The 24,216-nt window shown below is 44.9% G+C and overlaps 2 protein-coding genes across 3 annotated transcripts in view; both read right to left on the reverse strand.

Moving 5' to 3' along the window:
* The window catches only part of LOC106588822 (girdin), a 29,933-nt gene extending 22,249 nt beyond the window's left edge, over nucleotides 1-7,684 (reverse strand). For both annotated transcript variants that reach the window (XM_045707256.2, XM_014178283.3), the window contains exons 1-6: nucleotides 6,758-7,684; nucleotides 6,559-6,650; nucleotides 4,013-4,118; nucleotides 1,683-1,752; nucleotides 398-456; nucleotides 61-144 (exon numbers count right to left, since the gene is read on the reverse strand). In XM_045707256.2, the coding sequence (XP_045563212.2) occupies nucleotides 61-144; nucleotides 398-456; nucleotides 1,683-1,752; nucleotides 4,013-4,118; nucleotides 6,559-6,650; nucleotides 6,758-6,820 (474 nt within the window). In that variant the 5' untranslated portion in view covers nucleotides 6,821-7,684. The remainder of the gene's footprint in view (nucleotides 1-60; nucleotides 145-397; nucleotides 457-1,682; nucleotides 1,753-4,012; nucleotides 4,119-6,558; nucleotides 6,651-6,757) is intronic.
* Nucleotides 7,685-8,803: 1,119 nt separating this feature from the next.
* On the reverse strand, nucleotides 8,804-24,001 carry LOC106588830 (inactive phospholipase D5). The gene is made up of 10 exons (XM_045707283.2): nucleotides 23,588-24,001; nucleotides 15,346-15,482; nucleotides 14,882-15,065; nucleotides 14,513-14,621; nucleotides 13,441-13,568; nucleotides 12,569-12,766; nucleotides 11,192-11,343; nucleotides 10,706-10,871; nucleotides 10,294-10,384; nucleotides 8,804-9,941 (listed from the first exon to the last, which is right to left on the reverse strand). The coding sequence occupies exons 1-10, from the start codon at nucleotides 23,624-23,626 to the stop codon at nucleotides 9,712-9,714; spliced, it is 1,434 nt and encodes a 477-aa protein (XP_045563239.1). The 5' UTR covers nucleotides 23,627-24,001; the 3' UTR covers nucleotides 8,804-9,711.
* Nucleotides 24,002-24,216: the final 215 nt, after the last annotated feature.

A 24,216-nucleotide genomic window follows, 5' to 3' on the forward strand; every position in this document is an offset into this window, starting at 1 on the left:
ACTGCTGTCATTGTCATGCACAGACCAGGGACAAGCGCAACGTGGAACGAGATACTGTACCTCTTGGATATGAGCAGCTATTGCTGCTTTCGTGTCAAAGTCGAGGGTCTGGATGCGTTCGACGTACTCCTCTTTCTTCTCACACTGAAAACACAGAGTGGGTATAGTAGATTAGGGTCTTAATGAGTGTGTGTAGCCTAGCCTGGGGGACGGACATCCTGTTGGTGAGGTGAAACAGGGGTCCCCCTCAAACCCTTAATTATGAGCTAGCTAAAACAATACCTTTCCATTTGAATTTCAGACACACAAAAGCAAGCAGGCGCACCCCCCCCCCCCCCCCCACACACACACACACACAGTGACACACAACTACACACACCCCTCCAACTCCTCCTACCTGGACAGCACAGCCCAATAAGAGAAGAAGTAATTTCTTCATTTCCTCCAGACTTTGCGCTGAGGAGAAAACCCCAAAAATACAACCCCCACATTAAATTCAGATTAAAGTCAATGATTAAAGGAGATTCAGATGTAGTCTAACTTGAGGCAGGCTGCTGTGTGAATTTAGGTCACTCATCAGGCCAGAGACTGTCACAAAGGCTAGCACATCTATCAGACTGATGGTGTGCTATTGAATTACACATCTGCTGAAGACACAGACAGCGAAGGCCCTCAAAGTCTGTCTTACAGGAGTTTTGAGGTCAACTTATAGGGCAGCGTTGCAAATGAACTGGTCTGGTTTGTGTTCAGTTTACTCATATGAATAATTATATTATGTCATGGTATGTCATGGACAACAAATGGAAGGATGATACTGAAAACTCTAAGATGGTGTCAATCATCTTTACAAACTGTACTTAACTATGCAGCACAGATACAGTTGGTATTTCTAGTCTCTCAACAGATGTGTGTGACTGGCAAACCAAGTCTAGAGGTAGGATCTTCATTTGACCACTTTCTCAAAGAAGGAAAAGAATCCTGAAATTTGAATTATTGTGTGGATTATAATTTATGAACATTTTTGTAGGGGTTGATAAAAATGTTGTTAGGGCAAATAAAGTCTGACATTTTAAAGTGGATATTACCAACTTTAAAAGCCTTTTTAAACATTGAGTACAATAAAAGTTTGACATTTTCAGCAACAACAGGGTGATCAAACGAAGATTCTACATCTGTGGAACTAAAGTAGTACTGTACTTCACTGTCACGTCCTGACCATAGTAAGTTGTTATTTTCTATGGTAGAGAAGGTCAGGATGTGACAGGGGGTGTTTGCTCTATGTTTTCTATTTCTATGTTTAAGTTCTAGTTTTTCTATTTCTATGTTGGCATTGTTTGGGTTGATCTCTAATTGGAGGCAGCTGATCCTCGTTGCCCCTGATTAGAGATCATATTTAAGTAGGGGTTTTTCTCTTCCTGTTTTGTGGGTGATTATCTTTTGAGTAGTGTGTTTTCCTCTCTGCGTCACGGTTTGTTTTTTTTGTATTTGGTGTTTTGCAACGTTTCACAATAAATATAAGTATGTGGAACCACAACCATGCTGCGCGTTGGTCCGATCATTCAAACTGCCGTGACATTCACATAGAATTCAATGGCCACCAGTAGAATTTAAAGGGTGTACTGCTCTCCCTTTGGGTTTCTCAACAGAATGTAAAACGGTGTGGGCATGGTGGGCAAACATACCACAGTGAGGAGTCTTGCCAAGCACCAACACGTTGGGTAAGGGCATCATGATCAGCTGCCTCAGAGTCTCCTAGGAAAGAGAAAAGGGGGGATGAAAAAGGGAGGATGGGTACAGAAAAGGACAATGAAAGCGTGAGACAGAAGGACAAAAAGCACTGTTGGGATCTGGCCAATGCTATCTGAATGAGTAAGGATGTGTATGTATAGTCAGGCATTTAAATATGTACACTTGGTGCCAACAGATGGAGAGGGACCAGAATGGCTGTAAGAAACGGGCAGTTTCTTTGGTGCTTCTTTATGCATAACCCTTTCAGCCTATAATGCCAGTGGTGCCAAGGCACTTTCCAGTCTGGGGAATTGTTGACCAGACCTGAGTTCAAATAAAATGTTCTTTCAAATATGTAGCACATTTTATTTAGCCTGCGTCGAGTGCCAGGTGGGCGGGGTTTGCACTTTAGGGACTATTCCATTGTGCCAGGGTAAGCTCAATCAAGCACAGTGAAAGTATTGGAAAGACACTAAATACTATTCGAACCCATGTCTGTTTGTTGGTCGCTACAGTGGCTAGCTAGGCTAATGTGGTGTGAATGTGTAATGCAATGTTTAATTTCCCATTGAGAAAACCAGGGCCCCTCTTTAGTCCAGGAAACAATTAGTAAAGTCCCTAGTAAGAGAGTTCCAGTCTGGCTAGCCATGCAGCTGTGATGCAGTAAAATCCACCACTGCCATCCAACCAACCAGTCAATTTTTCCAGTGACCGCGACCCATTTCCAGTGAGGAATGTTCAAGGGACTGGGCTCTGGGGTCACTTTGCTTTCCCCCTCGAGCTAAAATCTGATTACGAAGTGAAGTCAAATTTTTTGGATTGCGGTTTATAGAGTTGAGATAAAATCATCTCTTCAACCAGTGATTGGTGCACTACACACAAAATAAGACTTTGATACATTTGACGTAGAGATTACAGCTGCAACGTTGCAGCTGAATATGACAAAAAAAGATATCTTTAAAAATCCTGTCACAAAATGCACAAATCTAAGACTAACACAAACTAGGCCAATTCCATCCCAAAATAATTATGTCTAAATATGACAGAATTTGAATCTGTCCTGAAATGATAGTGTCTGGGAAACAGACACCATTTCATCTCTTGATCAAGCATTGTAGCCTACATTACTGCAGAGAGAGAGAGGAGAGCTGCCGTCTTCATTTGCCATCTTAGCATACCTCCCAAATTGCAATCCACTCCTTTTTGACCAGGGCCCATAGGGAATTCTGAGGGGAATTCATTAGATATCTTGAATGTCCTTGGTGTTTCTTTCCTGTTTGTTTTTTTTGCTGAGCAAGAATTAGAAGTGATTGAACTGTCCCTCTGGAGTCCAAATCAAACCCTTGGGAAAGTAGATTGCTGCGATGATGAGATTGAACTGGTACTCAACCGTGGTAAACACACCACAGATCCTTTATATATAAACTACGACAATATCATTTCAAAAGACTATCAGTCTTCATGTATTTTTCTAGATGATATACTGTAATGATACACTATGTGTGCTGTATGATGAGGGTTTGTACAAATGCATGCCCTGTAAATAAATACAGACACTACAATAATTGTGTTACATACAACAACAACAAAAACCTAGCTAAATACATTCTGTTTCAAAATGATCTCCATACTGGAAATATAACAATATTAAAGTATGTCTCGGCTATCACACATTCACACTGTACTATATTTTCTAACCCACTGGAAGAATACCTTAATTCTCTATTTCCCAATCCCTACTGATCTTATGTCTGTATAATTGCTCTGTTTTTAATTACTACAATTGCTTTCATCCAAACCGCAGCATTAGACAGACAGTCGTGACTGAGAGGGACTCTCTCGTTCTCTGTCGTGATCCCACCCAAATGGGTCATTCCAAAGCCTTGTAGGACTGGCACAGGCATTGCTGTAGCCTGCCTAGCGACACACACTGATTGCACAGATGTTTACATGGTGGATGTGGTGATATTTAGGGCAGTCGTCTTAAGAAGAGCCTGGCTGACAGTCTGGTGGGTGGCCTGGTGACCGACCAGATCAGGCCAGGGCCGTGGGCCAGATGTGCAGAGAGCTGCTCTCCTCACTTAGAGGGTATTAACCCTTCCCATCATGCATTTCTTTAGACTGTGTGTGTGTGCGTGTGTGTGTGTGTGCGTGTCCCTTCCCTAGAACGAATGTGGTTTGACTTTCCAATCTTTCAAACTCAAATGTTCCATACAGTATAAAAGGGAGGAATGTTTAATGATGGAAACTTCGCTAAGAGAGAACATCCATAACTGTAACTCACTAGGTAATAGGTTTTGATTTGACGGATGAGAACGGTCAGGTTCAGAATCCTCTGACTGGGGTCGTTGTTCACTTTGTTGACGCTCTGAAGAGACGCTTTGGGATTTCTGAGGAGAATGAAAACATTATAATAACGTTATAGCAACTTAATTACAACAACGTATTTCAGCTACAGTCACAAAGATGGTAAAGTGTTACCTCTGTGATTACTGAAGGAAATTAAATGACATTACATAAAAATGCTATTTCTAAGACGTATTAGATTCTATTTCTACAGCCAAAGAGGTGGTGAGTTATGTGGTAAGCCAAGTGCTATAAAGATATAGTACATCTGGCTAAACTTGGCTTTAACTCCCATCAAACCTGCTTCTAGCTCTCGCTCTCTGTTTTTCCCTCTTTTTCTGCCCCATTACATCATTCCCTCTGTCAGGCTCATGGCATGATGAATTCACAGCCAAATGGTAGCTGCTCTCTAGCCATAGCATCAGCCTGCTCCACTCTAGCCTGGTCCCAGATCTGTTTGCTCTGTGTTTCTAAATCATATGGTCCTTGACACGTGCGAGTTGGGAAGACAGCACAAACAGATTTGGGACCAGGCTAGCAACACTCCACTCAAGCACCTAAAAGCGTCCTCCCTTCACTCATCCACTCCCTTCCCAGCCATTTCAATTTCCCTAACGACTGGCAATCTGACTGACACAGTGACCTAAACCTATTTGGGCTCAGCCTCCTGTAACAGATAGGATGTACCCTGGTATCTGTCCATGGTTGTATTCATTAGGCAGCAAATGGAAGCAAACATTCCAAAACAGGGAGGGACTACCTGAACTGGTCCAATAAGAAACACAAATGTTCGATTCCCGTTGCAAAATGTTTCACTACTGTGAGCCCTAATGAGGATGACCCCACAGTCTCCTGTAGGTCTCTGAGCCACTACTGTCTCCCTCCCTGCCGCCTGTCTCGCTCTCCACATAAAACTAAACACTATCAACAAGCCCCTAATCCAGAGGGTCTCCATGCAATCCAAGGGATTATCCTAAACCTAACCCACCGGCAGGCCCCAGCATTGTGTGTGTGTGTGTGTGAGTGTGTGTAATTAGTGTGTGTGGTGTGTGTGTGTATGTGTGTGTGTGTGTGTGTGGGGGGGGGGGGGGGGGGGGGGGGGGTGTATTGTTTTTTTAGCCAGACTGTGACAGATGCTCTTGTCCCCAAGAAGACAGGATATATATATTTTTAAACCTCAAGTTATTTGGGTCCCTTCAAACATAACATTAGTCCGAGATATTGATATTATACACCCAAAAAGTCCGGTACCTCAGGTTCAGAACTAGGCTATGTCTACCCATAATAAAAGTTGTTCTATGGGGTTATAGTGCCTTTTCATTGGACAGCCTGGGTCTAACAAACCCCCAGCCACACTAATGACTGTCTATCAGAGGGGTCATCGTTTTGTGATGATTAGGTAGGTGATGATGATAATTCTCCCAGCCATAAGGTACCCCAACAATAAGCTACTCAATAAGCTCTTGAAGATTTCCTTTAAGACTTTGATGGCTATGGACTTCACACAAAAACCTATTGTGTCCCAGATCTGTTTTGTAATGTCTTGTCAACTTCGTCGCTGCCATTGTCACATCAGCAATGGAGCTGGAAAGACTGCACGAAGTCATCTGGGACTCAGGCTCGACCTTTTCTGGAAACCAATTAGAAATGTTACAGTACATATTCTTGACCGAGACAGATAGACGACAAAGAGCTCCTTCAGAGCGAGCGAGTGACAAAGCACACACTGTAGTGCAGCATCGACTAGTCAACAAGAACTTCAGCAGCTCTGTGCTGTACTAGTAACAGCTGTATCCACTAGCCTACACGCAGAAACAGACAAGAACACAACTTCATTCTGAAAACACAAAATGTCTGGCAGAATGACCCTAACCAACCCAGCACAACTCAGAGCTCTAAAAATAGCATTCCCAAAATGCATCTAAATTCTGAGAGGACTGGAGTACAAACAGGTTAAGTGTTATATCACTTTGTACATACATTTTTTTTTGCATGAAGTTGGCAGCAGAACTCACTCTAATTATATCATGCCAAAATGGAGTCAAAATTGCCTGGTCCAAGATCGGTTTGTGCTCTTCCTATCTCCACTGATGTCATTGTCACGCCAAACATGACAATGACTGACAAGGAGTTAGCATGATAGCAGAGAGACTGGCACTCAGATTATAGTCAAAATACAACCAAGTGAAATAGCCTATTATTATGTAAATTCTCTCGTTATTAGCATGGATGATCACAGCAACATTATGAGCAACATTGTAGCTTGCTGTCAGATGAGCAGAAGCGGTTGATGAGTCAATCATTGACATGGGCTACTAGGTCGAAATGTGTCAAATTCCAGCTACACTAACTGTTTTATCTGGACAGTGCTGCTCATTAACTTGGATTAGGCTACACCAGGCCGGCACAGAGCCAACTTCCTTATTGGCTGCAGTGCATAGGGCAAAATGTGCAACTAAACAAAACAAAACAGACAGAACTTACATTCGAATCATGATCTTGTTCAAAACTACCCCATCCAGTAACTCGGAATAATCCAATGTCATGTTCCCATCGTTTTGCCCAAATGTCTTCACCTGAACAAAACAAAAAATAAAAACATAATTATTTGCTTATTAATAGGAAAATCAACGCCAAGGACATTTATCATAGCTACATCATTAACATGTAGAAGGGTACTTACCCAAATGACAAGCGGGCTGAGCATAAATTGCTCTAGATGGGGGGGAAAAACCTCGCTTTCCATCTTGATCGATGTCCTTGATGATTGATTGATCGATCCTTTAACAGCAAAACATATTGGATTTGATGATGACTTCTGTAGACGTTAAAAGAGAGATCGTTTGCTTGACAGAACACTCTTTATTCAAACATTCGTCCTATCCCTAGATGGGAATGAAACGCCGGACACAGCCACTGTCATTGTGGAAAAGCCTGCAGCATTTCTTGTGGTCGGCAGGGATCCCGTCGCTTTAGTAAAACTATTTGAGAATTCAAGTAGCTCCCTGCTGCAGCCGCAGTGTTGACTGCATAATAGTCCTGTGCGCACTTTTGTCGCTAGTACACAAACTAACATGCTACATCATTTGTTTTGAAAAGATGTCGATATGTAGCCGTGGACACGCATTGTTCAAAAAAAAAATCCATTGGCATTTCCCCCGCAAATGTATTATGTATCCTACATCCCTTGGAAGGTCCATTCCCTGGTGCTGCAAAGGCATCTGCAGGCAGTCAGGTGGCACACATCTAACGTTACGTCCCTCTTTCTCCCCACTCCTGACTCTCTTTCCCGTACAAAAACACATGCACGCGCGTATCACTATCCACTCGCTACAGTTTGAAGTTCTGTTGCGGACACTCAACCTACGAGTGACGCAGTGCCGGGAAAGTAGCTACCTACACTAAGTGCAAAAAAGTTGCAATGATCTCTCACTCTGAATACATTGTATCTTTGCACCGGTCCGTATCTTTGTCATGACAAAACGAGACTGATAACACACTAACCTCAGTCAAACCATCGCACATCCCTGCTGCCACCACCCATATCAAATAATCCCGAGTGGGTGCTAATCCGCAGGAGCAAAACGTGCTAATAGAGCTGTCTAAAATATCTTTGACCTTAATCTGTTGCCATGACAACGGCACCCACCCACCCCACCCTTTCCATCCCCTCCTCTCCTCACCGCTGGGAGGGGGCAGGTCCTTTTCCGTCACAAACACAGGGATAATGCTGAAGCCACGCAACACTTCACTAGAAGAAGCAGGAAAGGAAAGCAAGTTTCCCATTCCATATCACCACCATAGGCTACATAAAGGCTATTCCATAATAACAAAATACAATTTGGACAGAAAAAGAGTAAAACATGGTATAATACAAGTTGAGGGGATACATAAACTGCAATCCAAATCCAAACAAAAAAACGATCAAACGATAGGCCCCATTATATGTTTATAGCAATTTACAACACGAGTAAGACTAGGCTGTAATTTCAACATGAATAGTCTATAATAAAATTTACTAGAAAGGTTGATATCAAACTTTGCGGTTAACATACAACTAACTGAACATGAAAAAGTCATTCTCATCTCTCACTGAATCCATTTACACAGTGACAACCCAGAAGAGCCATTTTATATCCAATATAATACTATAGTACCATCATGTGTTCAAAATAAGTACTACCACACGCCTGATGTTGCTTCATGTGGTGTACGGCACCGGCCCCAAACGCAAGGCACGTGCCCTGGGCCCCCGACCTATGGGGAAGCTAACCAAATTATTATAACACAACTTCTAGCAAAATCTCTAGAATTGCAGGAAATTATCTTTAAAACTGCTAAATTCTCTCATAGCCTCATGACAAGATGTGTAGAATAGCATTATAAAACATATATTTTAGGCATGAAGTTAACTGTTTTCTCAACAACAACAAAAATTTATCCGGTGCCCAGGGGCCCCAAATGTGGTATTCTGGCCCTGTCTGGCACAGGTAGGGAACTTTTATCACTCAGAAAAGGTATTTAATGAAACTTCCTGTTACGCTCTAATGAAGGTCTACCAAGCTGAAACATGTTGGTGTTTGTTCTATAACAGCCCCGATGGGAAAAGTAAGCCCCATGATTCATTTTCCTACACTTTTCCGCTTTACTAGGCCGAAGTGGTGGCCATTATATCATTTGTTTTTCTGCTACTTCTGGTTGGAATTGTTTAAGAACAGTGGAAATAAGGATGAGGTATCGTTTTTATTATAGTCAAGTATAAAATAAGTTCACATTATTTTATAGATCAACAAGGCGAAACTGTATGATAAATATATCATAAATATAGTGTACATTCCATGTATTTTAATGAATCATTCCTACATACATAGGCCTACTGGCTTTTGTATAATGATATTCTTCTGTACTAGGTCAAATTATCCTCTTGTCCTTGAGCGTGTGTGTGTACTGAGAAGGGGGGAGGGCATTTTGGCAGTTCCCCCAAAAGGCATGCCATGCAATTGCACACAGGTAACATCCTACCAGTTATATAGTCATTTAAGTCTACAAAGAGAGGTCGTCTCCATGTAAGCATGTGGAATATAATTAAGGCAAAGCATTTTATGTTTACTATGATTTTTTTTGTGGTTATATAGATTATTATTAAAGGTTAAAATACTGAGGTATTCTTGTCAAACTGAATGCATAATCAAACAATACAAAATGCATATATACTTCAGTGTGTGTAAATGTAGAGGTCCTGAAAAAATGTCACCATTAGAATAGTCTTATATGTTCAACCTCCATGCCGCTCATGCGTATAATAATGCATATAATGGTCCACATAACCAGATTTGTGGATTATCTTCAGGATAATCCATATTTGGCCGTCATCAAACATGGGGTGTATTCATTAGTACACACCACAGCAAACCGCAGCAAAACGTTTTGCAACAGAAACATTTTTGCTACGAAAACGAGAGTTTCATATTGGACAATTTTAACTCGGTCCCACCCCCTTTTGGCCTGTTTGCGTCCGTTTAGTTCCTAGTGAATACACCCTTGTTTCATGACAAGTTAAAGGGAAAGTTGTGCTGATAGTTTATTAATAGGGGTCGTTAGACTCATTCCAGGTGTCTTTGCCCTTCTTGTTATCCATCAGACTCTTGACCTCTGGTTGTTGTGGAGGTTCCTGTATTTGCTACCCTCTGGGGTCCTATTACTGGCCTGTAGGGTTTTAGCGTAGCGCGAATGCCAGTCTCTCTCGAATACAGCCTTCACCTGTTCCAGGATTGTGGCACCCCTCTCCTTGAGAGTTTGTGTTGGTTTGATGACGAGTCCGGTCCCAGCGTTATAGGCAAACTCACTCCCCACCCAGTCGTGATTACCTGAGGAAATAGAGGCAGCGCACATCAGATATCAGATATCAGACCATTGTGCCCTGAGCAAGGTACTGCATTCCAAACTAGCTCTAGGGAGTGCTGAATTGTGGCTGACTCTTTGCTCCTCTCCAAAATGTGTGTGTGTGTGTGTGTGTGTGTGTGTGTGTGTGTGTGTGTGTGTGTGTGTGTGTGTGTGTGTGTGTGTGTGTGTGTGTGTGTGTGTGTGTGTGTGTGTGTGTGTGTGTGTGTGTGTGTGTGTGTGTGTGGGGGGGGGTATGTCTTCTTGTATGTCTTCTCCATATAAATAATTGTATAATCAATGATACAGTAAATTCCCAGTGACATCTGGATCACTGACCTATGTACACAGCACTGTCGGTCACCATGTACTTATTGTGGTTGATTCCTGGTTGACTATTAGCCATCTGCTCCCTCCTGCTAAAAAACTTCTGCAGGAATAGAAGATTAAAGTCATGAAACCAAATTGATATCCACCGCAATAGAGGCAATGCTAGTGCACTGTACGGCTTCAAGTTGCTTTAAAACTCAATGAGCCGTCATAAATCTGAATTCCTGAGCCACTTTATTCTGAAAGAAATATTACAGTCCAAGATCAATGTTTTTAGAGCTCAAAAGTAGTCTAATGTCAAGATGAATCCACCCACACCATTGATTGTGTAAAACCAGCTACTGTACATGATATTTTGGAGTGTAATATACAGTACATCTCTTTAATATGCATTTCACAGACTTTCTTTTCATTCACTCACCACTTCGAGGGAGCAGTTGGCCAGCTCCATGCACAGTGACTTGAGGGACATAATGAAGTTAAAGGTGAGCGGGTGGGTCTGCTTCCAGAAACTAATGAGCATACGAACTTTGACCCCTCTCAGGACCACAGCCTCACGTATCATCTCATCGATAGGAGACCAGTATCTGTGTCGATGGAAGGGTCCCAAAGTTACAGGAAATGAGATGCACAGCAGAGTATCACAGGGTCTGACAAGAACACTTTTAGCCACAATCCTTCATTTGTGTTTCAGCCAATGGCACCCCTGCCACTTGGTTTGCTAAAAAGCTGAGGGTTTGGGCTCTCAAATTCATAAATCAAGGCACGGATGCCAACTATGGTTGCACTCAGATTGCAGAAAGTATAGCTACAGCTTTTATGACATATATTATGTCATTGGTCCTACTATAATGAGCACATTGTGAAAAGATGAATAGGTTCATGATCGGATATTGGGAAGCATCACCTTGAAACTAAAGACCCTCCAGACCTTCTGATAAGTAAGGGAAGGTAGTCTGTGACGGAGATGTAGATGAACAACTTGGCATCCTGCATCACATGCTGTATGACATCTATGTCCTTGGCCCGATCCTTAGGACAGAAGAGGTCAGGAGAGGTCTGAGGAGGGAAGGAAGGAACCAAGAAAGGAATCATAATTAAGATGAGAACACACATTCAAATGATTCAATTTGACTTGTTTTGATTGCAGGTTATATTAAAGATGGTCAACTATTTCAATAAGTAGAGCTTCAGCGTTTCATAGCTTCACTTTATTACTGCCTTCTATGTGACAGCCAAAGACCTCTTTTAGCCTATATTTCACACTTTCAAAACAAACGTTATTTTCTAATTTCCCATTTCCTATATTTTAAGCAGTCTCAATATTTAATATAGTCTGAGACGTGGGGGGGGGGGGGGAGTAGCGGGCGAAACGAGGACGGACATAACTCCAACATGCGTCATTGTCAGAAGTGAGCTGAGGGGAGCGGAGGCAGAGGAGGAGGGCAAGGTTTTGCCAACAGCAGCATCACAGTAGGCTGCCATACCATCATTACTTCCTGTTACGATGATGAATGTGTTCTCTGTAGCTGATCAACATATCATCCCTAGGGGGATGGAGAGATTCATTACTGTCAAATTAGACGCTGACGCGTCCAACGGAGACGTTTCATTTGTTTCTCTGCGTAACATTTACATGATTAATCACCCGGATGGGTGTCGGATTAATGATTGATAAAGGAGTCTGTTATGGGTGTCATAATGTTCTGTAAAGCTGTTCAGAACATTCTAAAGGTACAAGAACATTTTGTAAATATCAGCTGCATGGTCAAGTAATAAGATGTCTAGTAAAACTGCTTAGGGCTAGTTAGGGTTAGTTAGGGTTAGTTAGGGTTATTTAAAGTTAGTTAGGGTTAGGTAGGGTTGGTTAGGGTTATTTAAAGTTAGTTAGGGTTAGGGTTAGCTAGGGTTGGTTAGGTTTAGGGTAAATTAGGATTAGTTAGGGTAAGTTAGGATTGGTTGGGGTTTGTTAGGGTTAGTTAGGGCTATGGTTAGGGTAAATTAGGGTAAATTAGGATTAGGGTTATTTAGAGTTAGGGTTAGTTATGGTTATTCTACTCCATTTCAACAAGAGTGTAGAAACATAACTCCAAAACTCCTATAGCAAGACAATGTTATGGTTTGTAGACCAGTGGTGGCTGGCGTCACTATACATCAGAAGACAGGCTCATTGTAATGCCTGGGATGGAAGAAATGGAACGCAGCCCGTCCTCCGATTCCTCCCTCCACCAGCCTCCACTGATCTGCTCTATGTAATACATAGTACATAATAACGAATCCTCACCGACACATAAGCGGTAACCTCTGTATCATTGAGGTACAGCGTTACGGGGCTGTCCTTGCCGTAGAGGGCCGTGACTCTCTTGGACCAGATAGAAGGGATGTAGTCTCTGTACTGGAGCTGCCAGTAAAAGGAGAAGACCCTATGGAGGTCTATAGCCAGACAGCTGCAGTTATAAACCATCACCCCCAACTCCTTCCTCTGTGGAGAGATGCAGGGAAGAGGCGGAGGGAGAGGAGGAGGCAACGTGGTTAACTGTCTGCTTATTAAAGAGAGAATGAGTGTGTTGACTGGACGGCTGAAAGACTCCTCAAACAGACTAGTTATATGCACTATAAGTGAATACTTGTCTGATGAAAACATTGTTTGTTTCAGTGTATTGTGTTTGTGGACCTTATACCTGTTTATTTCAGCTGACAAAGACTGCTGACAGCTCATTATTGCATGTACAGGACCTTGAGAAATTTCTGTTCTCTGCTGACATTTCTGCTAGTGTGTGTAGATTTCTGTTGTCTTGTCTGTGTGTCTGTGTGGTTGTGTGTGTGTGTGTGTGTGTTGACTCCTCATTGGCCAATATGTTAATTACATTCCATGGGAGTTCTACCACCAGCTGGCATTAGGGCATGAAAGTGCCAGGTAATCACTTCTCTAATCACTAATGGACTATATCAGGGTTACCCAAACTCGGTCCTGGGGCCCTCCCTGGGTGCACGTTTTGGTATTTGCGCTAACACCACACAGCTGATTCAAATAATCAAAGGGTGATGATGAGTTGGTTATTTGAATCAGCTGTGTAGTGCTAGGGCAAAAACCAAAACATGCACCCAGGGGGGACCCAGGGCCGAGTTTGGGAAACCCTACTCTAGAACTGGTACCTTGGACAGTGATCTCCAGTCCATGCTGGCACTGCCAATGAACACATGCTTCCTGTCAACAACCCAGAAATTGGAGTGCAGTCCGCCTCTGGTCAGAGCTGACATATTCACAAAGCGAACCTCGCCACCTGCAGGGGGAATATGAAGTCAGGGAAGAAGAATACTTTATTGTCCAATTTCTTGGAGAGAATGGAAATGGGTCTTTTTGCTTAATCAGCCAAACTCCAAGGGACTGGAAGCACAGGGACGGCCTCAGTGTAGAACCCCAGGAGCAGTTTAGAAGGGAGCGGTAAAGTGCCTTGCTGAAGGACACAACCTCCAGACAAACATTTAGGCCCTGTTTCTATTGGCCCCTTAAATCACGGCCACATTAGAGATGAAAGGGAAGCCTGCCAATGTGGCCTGTGGCTGACAGAAAGACGTACAGGCAGCCTTGGAGGCAAGAGGCAGCCCAATTTGACAAGGAAGCAGTTAAGTTGGATCCATTTGCACATTCATGTTGTTTGACCTTGTGGACTCAAGTTTGCCGGAGAGCTCAAGGAGTGAGAGCGGAGCTCATACTGTGATGGATGTTATATAAAATGTTGTATAAACTGGGGGGTTCGAGCCATAAATGCTGATTGGCCGACAGCGGTGGTATATCAGACAGTATACCACGGGTATGACAAAATGTTATATAAAGTGCTGTATCTGTTTTCCTAAAGATAAATATGAGACACTGTAGCCTACAGATGTAGGGTCTACATTTGAGTCAGGTTGCTACAGCAGGAAAATAATTCTGCAGCAAGAGGAAATTTCAATTATTATGTGGATTATAATTAATAGACATTTTTGTAGGGGTTGATATTTTTTTGTGGAAATTATCAACTTTAGAAGCCTTTTAAAAACTCAAATACACTACAAGTTTGCATTTCTGCTGTGCAGGAAAATTCTCAAAGACAAAATAGTGATTGAATTAAGATCTTACATCTGTATGCATAATTGGGCACACACAGTACTATAGGCCATCAATGAATAATACATTGCTGTTTTTGTATATTATGTGGAGTGGTATGAATGAAGTGTCACTTACCATGCTCTGTTAGTTTCTGCAGTTCAGCAGAGTCTGTGAGACTGCTGGCAATCTTCAATTTAACCTCCCGAGTCTTGAGGTTGAGCAGTCTCTGGAACAGAAGCTGGCCCTGAGACATAAAAGGATATGTACAGCATGACTGTTATTGTTCCCTTTGCTCTGTGAATGTCCTTATCCAAAGACTGTTGCAGGTTTTGTGTGGCTTAGTATCAATTTCTGCTGCTGGGCGCACTGCTGATATAATGGAATAGCACTTTGCCAAAGTAGAACATTTGAAGAACGGTCCATAGTTTTATAGTTTGCGATATATGATGATGAAGATGAAGAAGTTGAAGAAGATGAAGAAGTGGCATTCTTGTTACATGATACCTGTTTGCCAGAGTTGGGCCATGTCTCTTGGTCCCATGAGTTGAGGTTCCAGACGGGAGATACCACCTCCACTGAGTGCTTGGCCTGGTCTAACAGGCTGTTGAGGCCTGTGGAGAGGGGCACGTGGGTTGTACCGTCTACGGAAAGGGGGAGGTCCTCCGGAATGTTCTCCACAAGGACAATGCTGATGAGAAAGCATACAGTTTTAATCATAAAAATCATATACATCATTTCAGATCTCTGAAATCGATGATGCAGACATCTATGGTCTATGTTTACGATAGCATCTTAGGGCTTTGGAAGATTTTGACTCCTGTCAATTATGACAATGTTGTAGGCATGTAGCTTTACTTGTTATGGATAGGTAGCCCTGCAGACTGTTTTGGACCTTTGTAATGACTTTCATTTAGCTAGCGCAAGTATTTGGTTCTGGGCTCCTTGATTATAGTTCCGGTACCTCTTACCGACAGTGTCTGTTACAGTTCTCTTCTGTGATTCCGTCCTCGTCCTCCCCCCAGACATCTACGGCAGAGAAGGTGAGAGCCACCAGCACAGCGAAGCAGCACAGCAGAGCAAAGATGGCTATGCACTTCTGCTGAGACTGGAAGACAGGGAGGAACACACATCACGATTGTGTTCATTAGACACCAAACGGAAGAAAATAGAATGAAATATGGATGACTTAAGTGGACTTCTGTTGGGACTGAAAGACAAAGAGACAAACACAACACAACAAATCAGGGTTGTGTTCATTAGGCACCAAACAGACTGAAACGTGGACGGACAGCCTGGACTTGAGAAAGGGTAACTTTTGTTTTCTGTTGCAAAATACTTAGATATGGTGTGCCCTAATGAATACGACCCTGGCGTTATCCAATAGGTAACACAAATACTTGTTTTCCATTGTAAAATAATTTAAAACGTAGGCCCTAAAGAACATTATCCACATCAACCCAGTAATCAGTTGTAACGTTTCTTGAGTGTAATTAAAAGGAACCTCAATAGAGATATTGAATACACCTCAACCTAAATCTCAATCTGTCCCCTTGTAATTTATTTACATCCCAGATTATGACTAATAGAAATGCAGCCAAGGGAGCAAAACTGACAACTAACCGTTTTTAAAAGGAACCTCAATGGATTTATTAAATGCACCTCAATCTCTTCTTTCCTGATTAGGACTAATGGAATCTCAGCCAGGAAGCAAAACTGACTAGATTAACTATTGACAAGTCCATTAGGTCTCAGGTGTTACACAACAAGAAAATCATCCTTCATTAGATTTGTATATCAATCATCAATACAATTGATCAGCAGCCAGGATTTTACGAATCAATAACCCAAATAGAACGTCATTGGACTGTGTAGTCAGACATCAGATGTGACAAAGGAAGGTATGGTCCATATTTAAAGTAGGCATTGAGTGTGTGTGAGCCAGACAGTGGAAGTAATCAATTGTCATTGGAGGCGGCGAAGCACATTTCCTCGGCAGCAATCCTCCGGTGGCTAGCTCCAGGCATGTCAAATGAATGGGCTGAGAATGGACGATGCCAGCTTACAGTCTAATGGTAATATATTGAATATTCATGGTGGATGTCCTATTCTAGAGATCCTGCCATCCTCCCACAAACGATACAATATATACTATAACTAGGACTGAAGGCTATAACTGGTTCTCACAAATGAGATGGGAAAAGGCTTAGTAGAGTCAAAACGAACAATACCTCACAAAGGTACAAACAGAATGAACTGAACTAAATAAGTAGCTGATGAGACCAGGTGAGAAACGAACACAGCTGAAATCAATGAACAAAAATGAAAGACAGGGCTACGTTCAAGAACACAACGAAACAGAACACGAGGTTGACTAAGAAAATAAATACAAAACCTTACACTTCCAAACCAAACTGAAGGCAAATTTGATTCACAGTAAAACTACGTTTAAAGGAAAGAAAGAAGGAAAACACTGTTTTATTGAAGTAAAATAACAGGGGCTTAGTTATGTAGGGCTTTTCTACAGCTGCCCTACGCCCTCCTTCTTTGTTCAGGCGCATCAGAGCTGAAAGGATTTTGTTAAACCTTAAACCGGCTACTTTGCTGTATTGTGACCATGTACTACATTTTGGGGTCTTTTTTTGTCTGTTTACAATCCTTACTTAGTGCAATGTATGTCTTGTAACACTATGTGTAGTAGATGTAAATTACATGTTTAATAGTATAAGTGTCAACGGTGTATTGGAGGTGAAGTCAGGTGCAGGAGAGCAGAGTATAATGAACAGGCGCTCTTTTATTATAGTTCCAAAAACGAGAGCACTACATAAATCAAACTTGCTCAAAAAACGGAACATAAAAGTAAAGCGCGTAAACTAACACCACATAACATGAAACAATTACACACAAAACATGATGGGAACCAGAGGGTTAAATACAAGTAGATTGATTGGGGAAATGAAAACCAGGTGTGTATGGAAACAAGACAAGACAAATGGATATATGAAAAATGGAGCGGCGATGGCTAGAAAGCCGGTGACGTCGATCGCCGAACGAACAAGGAGAGTCGTGACAGTACCCCCCCTCCCCCCACTTGACGCGCGGCTCCAGCGGCGCGCCGACACCGGCCTCGAGGACGACCCGGAGGACGAGGCGTAGGGTGATCCGGTCGGCGACGGTGAAACTCTCGCAGCAGTTCAGGATCCAAAACATCTGCAACCGGAACCCAGCACCTCTCCTCCGGCCCGTATCCCTCCCACTCCACGACGTACTGAAGGCCCCCCATCTGACGCCTCGAATCCAGGATGGAACGAACAATGTACGCCGGGGCCCCCTCGATGTCCAAAGGGGGCGGAGGGACCTCCCGCACCTCAGATTCGTGGAGCGGACAAGCCACCACCGGCCTGAGGAAAGACACATGGAACGAGGGGTTAATACGATAATCAGAGGGAAGTTGTAATCTGTGACATACCTCGTTCAACCTCCTCAGGACTTTAAATGGCCCTACAAACTGCAGACCCAGCTTCCGGCAGGGCAGGCGGAGGGGCAGGTTACGAGTCGAGAGCCAGACCCGGTCCCCCGGTGCGAACACTGGGGTCTCACTGCGATGACGGTCCGCGCTGGTTTTCTGGCGACATGCAGCTCACTGGAGATGGACACAGGCAGCCTCCCATGTCTCCTCCTCGTGCCTAAACCAGTCGTCCACCTCAGGAGTCTCGGTCTGACCCTGATGCCACAGTGCCAGAACTGGCTGGTACCCCAATACACACTGAAAGGGGGAGAGGTTAGTGGAGGAGTGGCGAAGCGAGTTCTGTGCCATCTCGGCCCAGGGCACGAACGCTGCCCACTCCCCCGGTCGGTCCTGGCAATAGGACCGCAGAAACCTGCCCACATCCTGGTTGACTCTCTCTACCTGCCCGTTACTCTCGGGCCTTCAAAACTCTCGACGTGAACTGGGGACCCCGATCCGACACTATATCCTCAGGCACCCCATAGTGCCGGAAGACGTGTGTAAACAGGGCCTCAACAGTCTGTAGGGCCGTAGGGAGACCAGGCAGAGGGAGGAGACGACAGGACTTAGAAAAACGATCCACAACAACCAGGATAATGGTATTTCCCTGTGAGGGAGGAAGATCTGTTAAGAAATCCACTGACAGATGTGACCAAGGTCGTTGTGGAACGGGTAAGGGATGTAACTTACCTCTGGGCAGGTGTCTCAGAGCCTTACACTGGGCACACACCGAGCAGGAGGAAACATAAACCCTCACGTCCTTAGCCAAAGTGGGCCACAAGTACTTCCCAGTCAGACAGCGTCCGTCCGATCCCCGAATGACCAGAGGAGGGTGATGTGTGGGCCCAAGAGATCAACTGGTCACGGACAGGAGACGGAACATACTTACACCCAATGGGACACTGGAGGGGAGTGGGCTCCGTACGCAACGCCTGCTCAATGTCCGCATCCAGGTCCCACACGACCGGCGCTACCAGGCAGGAGGCCGGGAGTATGGGAGTCTGATCCATGGGCCGCTCCTCTGTGTCATACAGCCTGGACAGTGCGTCTCCCTTCACATTCTGGGAACCTGGTCTGTAGGATAGGGTAAACACAAAACAGGTAAAAAACATGGCCCACCTTGCCTGATGAGGATTCAGTCTCCTCGCTGCCCGGATGTACTCCAGGTTGCGGTGGACAGTCAAGATGAGGAAAGGATGTTTAGCCCCCTCTAGCCAATGTCTCCACGCGTTCAACGCTTTAACCACAGCCGACAACTCCGGGTCCCCCACATCATAGTTATGCTCCGCTGGGCTGAGCTTCTTCGAGAAGAAAGCACAGGGGAGGAGTTTCGGTGGCGTGCCCGAGCGCTGTGAGAGCACGGCTCCTATCCCAGCCTTGGACGCATCCACCTCCACTATGAATGCCAAAGAGGGATCCGGATGGGCCAGCACCGGAGCCGAAGTAAACAGAGCTCTTAGCTGCCCATTAGCCCTGTCCGCCTCAGCCGACCACTGCAACCTTACAGGACCCCCCTTCAGCAGTGAGGTAATGGGCGCAGCAACCTGGCCAAAACCCCGGATAAATCTCCGGTAGTAATTGGCAAACCCTAAAAATCACTGGGAGTCGGCCAATTACGCACGGTTGCAATGCGGTCACTCTCCATCTCCACCCCTGATGTGGAAATGCGATACCCTAGGAAGGAGACGGCCTGCTGAAAGAACAGGCATTTCTCAGCCTTGACGTACAGGTTATGCTCCTACAGTTGTCCAAGTACCTTGCGCACCAAGGACACATGCTCGGCGCGTGTAGCGGAGTAAATCAGAATGTCATCGATATCCACCACTACACCCTGCCCGTGCAGGTCCCTGAAAATCTTGTGTACAAAGGATTGGAAAACTGATGGAGCATTCATCAACCCGTACGTCATGACGAGGTACTCATAATGCCCTGTGGTGGTACTGAACGCTATCTTCCACTCGTCTCCCTCCAGGACACGCACCAGGTTATACACACTCCTGAGATCCAGTTTCGTGAAGAAGCGTGCCCCATGCATTGACTCAATCACCGTGGCGATAAGAGGTAGTGGGTAACTGTACCTCACCGGGATTTGATTGAGACCTCTATAGTCAATGCACGGGCGTAAACCTCCATCCTTCTTCTTCACAAAAAAGAAACTCGAGGATGCGGGTGAACTAGAGTGTCGAATGTACCCCTGACGCAGGGATTCAGAGACATATGTGTCCATAGCCACCGTCTCTGCCTGCGACAGAGGATACACATGACTCCTGGGAAGCGCAGCGTCTACCAGGAGATTTATCGCACAATCCCCCCGTCGATGAGGTGGTAATTGAGTTGCCTTCTTTTTACAGAAGGCGAGAGCCAAATCGGCATATTTTGGGGGGGGGATGTGCATGGTGGAGACCTGCTCTGGACTTTCCGCCGTGGTAGCACCAACGGAAACCCCTACACACCTCCCTGAGCACTCTCGCGACCACCCCGTGAGAGCCCTCTGTTGCCAGGAAATAGTGGGGTTACGCAGAGCCAACCAGGGAAGGCCTACTACCACAGGAAACGCAGGAAAGTCAATGAGAAAGAGACTGATTCTCTCCTCATGATCCCCCTGCATAACCATGGCCAAGGAGATGGTGGCCTCCCTGATTAGCCCGGACCCTAATGTTCGACTATCTAGAGCGTGTACCGGGAAGAGTCTAACTATAGGAAAAATAGGGATCCTAACCTAATGGCTAATGCTCTGTTGATAAAATTCCCAGCTGCGCCTGAATCGACGAGCGCCTTATGCTGGGAATGTGGGGAAAACTCAGGGAAACAAACAGACACAAACAATTGATCAACAGAGGACTCTGGATGAGTGTGGTGCAAACTCACCTGGGGTGACGCCAGAGTGCCCTGCCTGTTGCCTCGACTCCCAGAGGATCCAACACGGCACCGACCGGCAGTGTGTCCTCTGCGCCCACAGATGGCGCACGTGATGGCTCCTCCTCCAGTCTCCCTATGCGCGCACATCCTAACTCCATGGGCACCGGAGCGGGGTTGCTAGATGATGGAACTGACAGAGCCCCCTCTGGACGTCCACGGGTGACCAGCAGGTTATCCAACCGGATGGACAAATCCACCAGTTGGTCAAAGGAAATGGTGGCATCCCTGCAAGCCAGCTCACGTCGGACATCCTCTCGTAGGCTGCATCGATAGTGGTCGATGAGGGCCCTGTTGTTCCAGCTGGCTCCGGCGGCCAAGGTCCGGAATTCCAGGGTGAAGTCCTGGGCGCTCCTCGTCCCCTGCCTCAAATGGAAGAGCCTTTCCCCTGCCGCTCTGCCCTCAGGTGGATGGTCGAAGACAGCCCTGAAGCAACGGGTGAAATCCTCGAAGTGGTCTGGCGCCGTGTCTCCTTCTCTCCACACGGCGTTTGCCCACTCTAGCTCTCTTCCTGTGAGGCAGGAGATGAGGGCGGCCACTCTCTCCCCTCCTGAGGGAGCTGGGTGCACAGTGGCCAGGTAGAGGTCCAGTTGTAACAAGAATCCCTGGCACTGTGCTGCCGTTCCATCTTACTCCCTGGGAAGGGAGAGACGCATCCCCCCGGAATTCTCTCCAGATGGAACGGGTGGAGACAACACCGGTTGTGCTGGTCGAGGCACTGGAGAGACTTCCTGTCTTTCCCAGTGGTCCATGGTCTGGACAACGTGATCCATCATGGCACCAAGATGATGTAACATGGCCGAATGTTCCTGGACGCGCTCCTCGACTTCACTAACCGGGGTACCTGCTCCTGCTGACTCCATTGGGGGTGTGTAATTCTGTCAATCGTGTATTGGAGGCGAAGTCAGGTGCAGGAGAGCAGAGTACAATGAACAGGCGCACTTTTATTATAGTTCCAAAAACGAGAGCACTACATAAATCAAAATTGCTCAAAAAACGGAACATAAAAGTAAAGCGCGTAAACTAACACCACATAACATGATGGGAACCAGAGGGTTAAATACAAGTAGATTGATTGGAGAAATGAAAACCAGGTGTGTATGGAAGCAAGACAAGACAAATGGATATATGAAAAATGGAGCGGCGATGGCTAGAAAGCCGGTGACGTCGAACGCCGAACGCCGCCGAACAAGGAGAGGAGCCGACCTTGGCAAAAGTCGTAACAATAAGGGGCGCAACTTCGGTTTCAGAAGTGGGAGGACATCATTATTATAATTTTTTTTGTATATCATTTTTTTACCCAGTCAGATAATCACTCTAAACAGTCTACGCGATCACATCCGCAGGGTCCTAGCCCACCGTTGCCTCGTTTTGTATCACATTCCAATGATAAAACTGGGAGGACAAAAATGCAAATTCAGAATGTTGGGGGGGACATGCCCCAGTGAAAGTTGCGCCCCTGAGTGTAAGTATCTATTTTATTCAACAGTATTGTGTCTTGAAGGCACATCCCCTTGAGGGTTAGTAAAGATAACATTTTTCTTCTTTCTTCTCCTACGGGTTTGATGTATGTAGCTTTAATTGAGGGCCATGTCAATGTGGTCAATAGTCAGAATACAGAAGTCCCCATTTTTTTTTCTTCATTTAAAAGTGCGGGCCGGCAGTTCTGTTTCACTTAGCTCGACACACTCACTTAGCTCGGTTGTTTGGCCCTTTGGCACGATTTTTCTCCCATTTTGTATTTTAATCAACCTTCTCCCTTGGCCCCTGCCAGCTTGTCTACTGTCTTTGGGGTGAGGGAGCTTTGCCCTGAACCCTTTTTCCACAACTGTAGCTTTTTAAGATTCTATGTAGTCAAGAATTTTGCCAACCAATAAAACGTCCGACAGCTAGAGTTAGTATTTTCATCACCATCCCTCTCTGGCCCCTTGTCAGCGTGTTTAATGCCTTTGGGTGAAGGAGCAGTGCAAATTTCCCCCTTTTTCCAGCAGCTTTTTAAAACTTCAAACAGTCAGAAATGTACCATCATTCACAACCTATGAAACTTTTGCCAGTGAAGCAAAACAAAGACTTGTCAAAGTCAGAAAAAACAATACAACTTTTGACAGCTAGTGAAACAAAAAATGTCACTCCTCAGATATAACATGTTGAGAATGGCCAGTCCACATAGAAAAATATTGTCAAGTCAATTTCAAACCCGGGCCATCATCTACTCTCCGCCCTGTCTGTCTCGAGCGCTCATGCGGAAAGGAGAAACAGCCCGGATGCACTTTGCACTCGTCTGTCGCGCCGAGGGAACGAGGGAACCGCTCCTCCCTTCAATTCATTTAGCCGAGTCAAGGACCCCGCCACGTTTCGCTGGTGTTAATACCCATGGGGAAATTTATCCGCAATAAATACAAGCCAGACCTGTCAGATAAATGAAAAGATTTCACAGAAACTATCCCGGCATAAACCCAGAATTACATTTTCTGGTATCATTTTTAATTCCACAGCAAAATGGTAGTTAATTATATAATTAAAAAAACACTATTCTCTGTAACCAATTGTATCTGTATGCAACTAATTACAAGTAAAGTCTATTATAATCAACCAATCAAATCTCATTATGATCAAGCATTAAAATCTCAGCGAGAAAAGTTACGCAACCGAAATGAGCCAGAATGTTCTGTAAGGACATTAACACCCAATTCTGTATAATATAATGAATACGAATATACACAAATCCTTCTAAAGAATAAAAAAGGCAGATGATGAATGAATACATCATTGGTAAATCTCAAACTCACCTTCATAGGCTCCTGTGGTTGTGTAGTTGGTGCCGCCATGAGTCCTTTAAACTTCACACACCTGGTCAACTAACGGTCAACTAACGGTTAATCACATTAGACATTCTCCAGTCTCAGTGACCTAGTAAACAATGACCGTGTCCTCATAAATCATAACCATGACCCTGTCCTCACAGTGTCCCCTTGTCCTCATAATGCTGTTGCTCTGGTCCCGACGGTGTGTGTGTGATGCGTGGTGTAGTCCGAGGTCTGTCCCGGTATGCCCTGACATGGTCTCTCCACTTCCTCTCTGGCTCTTCCTTTGTGTGCTCTTCTACTCTGTCCACAGTGATAGTGTGAAAGTGTGTGTGTTGGGATGTGTATGTGTTGGGATGTGTGTGTTTGGATGTGTGTGTGTGCGCTCGCTCTACTCCCCTCCACACTGACAGAGGCAGAGGTTGAGGTAGAGTAGGAACAGGACTATGCCCACCCCTTCAGTCCAAACATCCAATGTGAAAGCTCTCTCCAAGCTGAGCCTCATCCCTCCCTCCCTCCCTCCCTCCCTCCCTCCCTCCCTCCCTCCCTCCCTCCCTCCCCTCCCTCCCTCCCTCCCTCCCTCCCCTCCCTCCCTCCCCCTCTCTCTTTTTCCT

This window comes from Salmo salar, chromosome 02 (assembly GCF_965601325.2).
Source record: "Salmo salar chromosome 02, fSalSal1, whole genome shotgun sequence".
NCBI classification, from domain to species: Eukaryota; Metazoa; Chordata; class Actinopteri; order Salmoniformes; family Salmonidae; genus Salmo; species Salmo salar.